The following is a 7,424-nucleotide window of genomic DNA, read 5'->3' on the forward strand; positions in this document are numbered from 1 at the left end:
TCAGTTTTGTAATTAAATACAAGATAAAAAAGTATCGATTTATTAATTAAGCTTTAAAGAAGTAATTATTATGAAATAGTCTTTCTCATTATATCGTATATGTTGTTGATCATTCAGTCGCATGCCATGATCCTTATTATATGGGGTGGAGTTGTGTTTTTTCAACTATTCATCCTAGAGAGATTTTACATCCATGGTCTATTTTCTTTTAAAAAATGAAATAAAATTGAAATCTTTATAATTTCAGGTTGTCCAAACGTAGACTGGCCAGAGTGGGCGTGGCTTGAAAGCCGGTTAACGACGAGAAGGCCTCCCATAGAATACATCGACCTAACCGACTGCAGTGCGGTCTCTGATGCGGGTCTATGTGCCTTACTCCATACCTGTCCGTCTTTACAATATCTCTACCTCAGGAGATGTACTCTAGTCACAGGTAAGATGATGATATGTTCATTTATATCTTCTGAATTGAATGAAGTTAACAAAAAGATAATTCAAGTAATCTCTTTAAGAAATTTTGTATCGTCATTTTACAAATGAAATTAAAACGATGTAAGCAAGCCTATCTGCTATGTACCATTCCTGAGATATTCTACCTCCAAACAGCAATACATTAACAAGGGACATAACATCTTAGCGATAAGGTGGAGGCGCATTGGCGCTGTAAGAAATGTTTATTCCAGGGATGTTATGGAGCTCCAAAACCATAACCGAAACCGATAAATATATTTTTTTATTATAATGTTGTTTTTGCTTGTTGATACTTAAAGAGAGTAAGATATATATATATAAAAAAAACTGTGATTTTAACTTGTACTAAATAAATAGCCTATAAATAAATATAACTAACTAAACGAAATGTTCATTTGATTGTCTGTAAACGTCCCTTAGTCGGGCATACAGATTTTAGTCGAATGGAGTGGTTTAAGTGCGCGAATCTGAACTGATGATTGTGGGTTCACTATTGATTTTCTATGAGATTAAACAACGTTAGTGTGACGTAAAAAATATGAAGAGTATTTAATATCATGAGCGGCTCATTATTTTGTCCGTATACTTATTACACAACAAAAAACTTTAATTTCCTTATCACATATAAAATGCGTTGCGGTGTGATTCGATGCGACACTGTACTTTAGTCCAACCATAAAATAATCTATGATAGTTACTAAGGATTTTCGAAAAAATGACGTTTTGAACGTCGACGAAACTGTTATTTTGGATGTAAAATTAAAGTGGATATAAGTAGTTAAGTGTATAAGTGCTGTATTATAAATAAATATATATTAATCATAAACTCTTAGTAGTGCACAATATAGCTGAGTTATTACCAAATCGCATGAAATACGCGATTTGAAGGTTTGTTTATCTTTATTCCCTCTTCCATCGGAATGGACACGTAATCATACCTTACATTTTCGCGTATGAGGTGTATAATTTATAACTTTGTGTGACCACGGGATACGTCAATGTGACTTACGAATGTATTCACTTCAATTTCTACCTACGGTGTCACAATAAACATTATAAATTCATGTATTCTTATTATTTTCTATTATAGATGCAGGCGTTAGATGGATACCTTCATATTGCGCACTCAAGGAGTTGAGTGTGTCTGACTGCACGGGAGTCACGGACTTCGGTCTATACGAGCTTGCGAAATTGGGACCTGCGTTGCGGTATCTCTCAGTTGCAAAATGTTCACAGGTAATTAATACTTAAATTCAGTTAATAACTTCTGGGTCTCTACACTTTGTAGTTTGTCTCCTGACTGTATTTGAATGTGTAATAAACAGTGTGCGGTGTTGTTTGTACTGACTAGCTGTGTGTCCCGACTTCGTATGATATATTTACATTTCTTTTTTAAGTAATATGTTATAAACATTTGTAAATCGATCCGCTCGTAATGCTAATATATCCTACCATATACTGCGTGTATTTCTTCACGCATTTATTAAACGATCATTTGTAATTGCGAAATTTTAAAGGTAATATTAATCTAATATTTATTTTGATAAGGCTCGATACTGTTGTCCCTTTTTTTAAAGATACAAATTGTTACTAATTTAGGTCCGTCCTAGAACTGTTAACTAAATAATATAGACAAACAGACGAAACTTGTATCTTTATAAAATTAGTATGATTGAGTACTATTTTGTCAGTTTGTATGTTTAAAAAAAAATCTTACAATAGGTGAGTGGTTTTTTGAAGATCAAGCCAACGAAGTCACGGCTAATTACGAATAAAATATTTTATTCCAGGTATCAGATTCGGGTATAAGTACGTTAGCAAGGCGTTGTTACAAGCTCCGTTACCTGAATGCGAGAGGTTGCGGTGCGCTGGGTGATGATGGAGTAGAAGCAATCGGACGAGGATGCTCTAGGTTACGAGCTCTCGATCTTGGTGCTACTGATGTTTCTGAAGCTGGTTTACAGGTCAGGATTAAATCTTTAATACCTTTTACCGATGGTAGCTGCACTTAATATAATGTGCTAATCAAAAGTGCTTGTAAAAGCCTACTTGAATAAGACACTATTTGGCTGCAATTTGACCACATTTATTTATATAATAATTCTTTATTGCAAAACAAAAACATTTATTGTAAAAAGGGGCATAATGCATTCTCTACCAGCCAAACTTAGACAGTAGGTAAAAAATATTTAGTAGGTAGGTAGGACTTAGGTAGAAAATAACGTTTCCAGTTTTTGCTAAAGATATATTATTATACAGTTTGCTTAATTACAAAAACACATTCATACAAACGAAAATATACAAATATATGGTTACAATTACATATACAACTACATATATTTGAATATGATAATTAAACGTATATAATTGAGGCGGATTGCTTAATAAACAGAGTTTAGAAAAAAATATAGACACGATATGCCGATTCGTACCTGATAACTTAGATGCTAAACTTTAACATATTTTACACTGGTTGAACCTGCGGCTTTACCCGCGCGAAATTTATAAAACACTTACTTCCAAACCTATTTTACCCCCTTAGACCCCTAAGGGTTTCGTGAAATCCGTTCTTAGCGGATAGCTACGGAGGATCTGTACCCTGTAAGCAACCTACCTGCCAAGATTCAAGTTTTTAGTTGTTATAGTTTCAGAGATTTAATAATTAATCATTTAGGGGTGTTTCATTTATATATATAGATTATAATTATTCTCATTTACAGATCCTGGCACGATGCTGTCCCAATCTAAAGAAATTAGCTTTAAGAGGCTGTGAATTGATAGGCGACGACGGCCTCGAAGCAGTTGCTTATTACTGTCGGGGACTTACTCAATTGAACATACAGGACACGCCAGTCACATTACGAGGTTACAGGGCGGTGAAGAAGTACTGTAAAAGATGTGTTATTGAACATACAAATCCAGGATTCTGTTGAACATATGTGTAAATACTTGGTTCTCTTAGGTCTTGACGTTCAAGAAGCAAGAAAACATCATGCAGGAAGTGTTCATCTCTACAAGTTATATATTTTTGCCTTTTTCTTTGAACACGATGAGTACTTAGAGTTTGCAAGATTGGTTGATATTCATTGTTATTGCTTTGGAACGTATCTTTAAGTTGTACAGCCTTTACAACGTTTATGACTCTTTTCAATAAACGAACTATCTAATACAAGAATTCTCAAAATCGGATATGTGAATCGCTGATAATATTATTGTTGATATTACCTATGTTTATATGTTTGGTGTATCAAATATTTTGAACGTTTCCGTTCATTTTTGCAATGTATAATTTTGCTGGAAATATAATCTATATTGGTTTAGGTTATTTGGAAATTCTGGTTTAAATAACACGTTAAGTCATCAGGTCGTTAATGCAGCTTTGGTACATAACATCAAGATTGAAGATTAAAATATCCGTTTGGTATAGTGCCCAATTTTAATATTTCGTTTGAAATTTCAGATATAGTCAAATTGAAATCAAAAATTGGTTAAGAGAAAAGACGTTCGAATATAAAATGTTTTGCCTTTTTGTGAAACTCATGGAAAGTCTATGTATATAAATAGATATAAGATTAGTTTTTAATTATTATTAATGATTTGTGTTTTGAAAATAAAAAATGTTGATCAAGTCCAGACTTTTACCTTTGAGGTTATTTAAAAAAAATAGCTTGTACGTTGTAGGTGCTATATTGAATATTTTTCGAATATCTGTATTATAGCTTTATAATTACGTTTTATTGTAAATAATGTTTGTCAAAATAATATAATACCAATATTTTTTAAACAAAATAAAATAAAATTAAAGAAAAATCAATACGAAGTTGTCATTACAATTATATCAAATAATAGAGTTCCTTAAAAAAATAATGGATTGACTGTACACGAATATCTTGCCTAAAAACTTTCAATGTAAATTCAATATTATGTAAATCCAATATTATGTAAATCAAAAACATTTTATGTTAATAAGTTTTGAAAATTGAAACGATTTTTAATATCTAACGGAAAAAAAATATTCAACAAGTATAAATGCTAAGGTTTGTATATACTTTGGATTGAAATAAACGTAAATGCTTTAAATTATAGATAAGTAATACTATTTATAAATAAATAACGACTCATTCTTTTTTATTCACTGATCAGCACTGAATTCACTGAATAGCATTTTTTAAATTGAAATTATATTTAAAAATCTGAAAATTATATACGTCGACATCGGAATGTATTTATTATTAGAAGGGGAGTGGAATTTATTTATTCGAATGGTAATTTTGAAAACTCTAAATAGGCAAATGTTTGCTCAATAACCTTTTATTGTCGAACAACGATCACGCACGATATTCGTCGTGGTATCCATTGCAAATTTCAAACTGTGGTATAATATTTATAATAAACTTCAACATCATTTGTATAATTTATAAATACGTATATGTTTAACTGATTTTTAGGTTAAAAATTCTTTAAAAATCCATATTAAAATTGATGGCAGGTGAAGTTATAAAAAGGCGAAATAAATTCATATAGGAAAATTGTGGTTACGTTTTTATTTTGTAAAGATTATATTAAAATAGAGCATAGTCTATGGGTCTTTCGAAAAGAATTTGCTCAATAAATACGGACCTAAAAAGAGTACAAACGTAACATTATTAAACAAAAATCGTACTGATGTATATTACGGGCGAAGCGTGCTGCGTACCATTGTGTACCATCGCCGACTCTCGACGCGCTATATGTACATGTGTGTGTAATTGGTGTATGACAAACGAAATTGTCGTATGCGTGCCTCACATAGATATTTTCGTCGTTTGAGCGTAACCAGCATCCAAAATCACAAACTTTAGCATTCATAATATTAGGAAGATAACAAACGATTATATAGCTAAAGTTTCGATATCGATTTATTTATTTGTAAATGAAAATAATCAATGTGCGTTATATAATAATTATATATTAAATTATTTTATTTCTAAAATAATTGTATAAACTATGCAGTCCCATTTTCTTATTGAAATATGGTCACACTTTTTGCTAATAATAGTTTTTATATCATGATTATTTTTCATAAATTTTTCAGATTTATTGGCAATATTTGATTATTAATATTAATTATGTACAATTGTATAGAACTACCTAACTTACTTATATGAGTTATATTTTTCTTTTCATTATTATTGGTACAGGAATGAAGAATTATAGTTTTTCAATACCCTGGAATTTTCAGATGAATTTTTATGACAACATTTTTTCATGTCATCGTAAAAATATTTTAGAGTTACTTTTTTATCGGCACCGTTAAATTTCTTATAAATTCAAATTAGATTCAAATTAATTTTATATATAATCTCAGTTATGTTTTGTTTGTTGTCAGTGGTGTTTTGTCTGCAACCTACAAATACGAGGACAAGTAATTATATATTAGATCTATTTCTATGTATCAAAAAATAAAAATAAAAAATGAATAGTCCAAAAAAAATAAAAAATAATAACGAATTCTTAAGCTACTTTATTATCTGTATATTTTTTGGACGATTAGTGGTCATAAATTAAAAGGCCGTGTGATGTTTTTGTGTCAGTTTATTCATATGGTAACATAAATTGTTACTATTCTTTATTCAAAATATTCAACTTTTTTAAAATTAATTTAAAAAATATACGTCGCACGGTAAAAATATAATGAACCAAAGTTCTTGAAAATTGAATTATTTACATTTATAGTCAATTCATAGCTTTGAAAAGGCGAAAGTAACGAAAAAGTAACCGAGTTATTTAACAATGACGCTTCCCAAGTAAATTTAAAATGGCGATTAACGTCATGACGATATTTGGTCGGCATTTTATATTTCGTTTACCTCGACTATGCTGCATATAAATGAAAACGATAGTATGTGAAATTTTCGCCTATTTTAAATCTTGTATTTTCATATTTTTGCTTAATATAATTTTACAAAAATATTAAGGCGTGCCATAGACAACAAAATCATTAAATTTTTCAAACTGTCATAGTATTTAAGATTAAGGTTGTACAATTACGGGAGTGAATATAGTTTACTATAAATATGTAATTATACGATTTCGACATTATCTTCAAAAGATATTGTGTTTTATAAATATCTGTATTTAACTCATTGCCATTGTTTTTTGAGTTTTAATTAAAGTATCATTTATATGGTGACATAAAAAGGTGTTTCATTATAATTACGAGATTTTATTTCATATCGCCTGTTAGTATGTGTAGATTAAATGTTGTTTATATTATTTAAAGCCTTATATAATAGAAAGAGACCGAGAGTTAGAGAGAGAGGGAAAGATCACTTGGAGAAATAATGCTTTATCATTATAATATATATTATAATCTTTTCGACCATTTCAATTTCCTATAAGCCGTGGAAAAGAACCTTGTTCCATTAAAAGGATTTATTATTGAATTTTTTAAGGCTTTCTTTTTCTGTATAAGTTAAAATGGTTCATTGGCCTTTGTATTATATCTGCTGCATATATTTTAATTTCGATGGAGAATATTTTAATAACCCAACCATAATTTAAATGGAAGCGAACCAATTATTTTAACAAAATCCATTCCGTGGTTGCAACTCAATTTCAACAATGATGAACGAGCTGGAAATAAACTCGATAATAGGATTACTTGTTGTTTTATTATGAAATATAAAAGGAAATCTTTGATCTTTTTTAATTTAATTTATATTATAAGTAGAATAAAGTATACGACATATTAAAAGTTGATTCAAAAAACTGTATTTGAAAGGTGAATAAATAAAATAAATAAAAAACATTGGTTCGACGTACAAGGAACTAATAAAAATACGAAACATTAACTGGTACCTCTTAGTGTTTACTTATTACTAGATTTATTTTTTTATTAGGATATCCTGAATAGTTTTAAGAAAAAGGTTTTACATATAATATATTCTATTTATTATTTGACGCAACGGAAT

General features: G+C 29.6%; 1 protein-coding gene across 1 annotated transcript in view; it reads left to right on the forward strand.

The window, feature by feature from the left end:
- The window catches only part of LOC113403833 (F-box/LRR-repeat protein 7), a 50,005-nt gene extending 46,505 nt beyond the window's left edge, over positions 1-3,500 (forward strand). The window contains exons 5-8 of the mRNA XM_026644450.2: positions 248-433; positions 1,562-1,707; positions 2,262-2,435; positions 3,192-3,500. Of these exons, the coding sequence (XP_026500235.1) occupies positions 248-433; positions 1,562-1,707; positions 2,262-2,435; positions 3,192-3,404 (719 nt within the window). The 3' untranslated portion in view covers positions 3,405-3,500. The remainder of the gene's footprint in view (positions 1-247; positions 434-1,561; positions 1,708-2,261; positions 2,436-3,191) is intronic.
- Positions 3,501-7,424: the final 3,924 nt, after the last annotated feature.

Source organism: Vanessa tameamea, chromosome 20 (assembly GCF_037043105.1).
Source record: "Vanessa tameamea isolate UH-Manoa-2023 chromosome 20, ilVanTame1 primary haplotype, whole genome shotgun sequence".
NCBI classification, from domain to species: Eukaryota; Metazoa; Arthropoda; class Insecta; order Lepidoptera; family Nymphalidae; genus Vanessa; species Vanessa tameamea.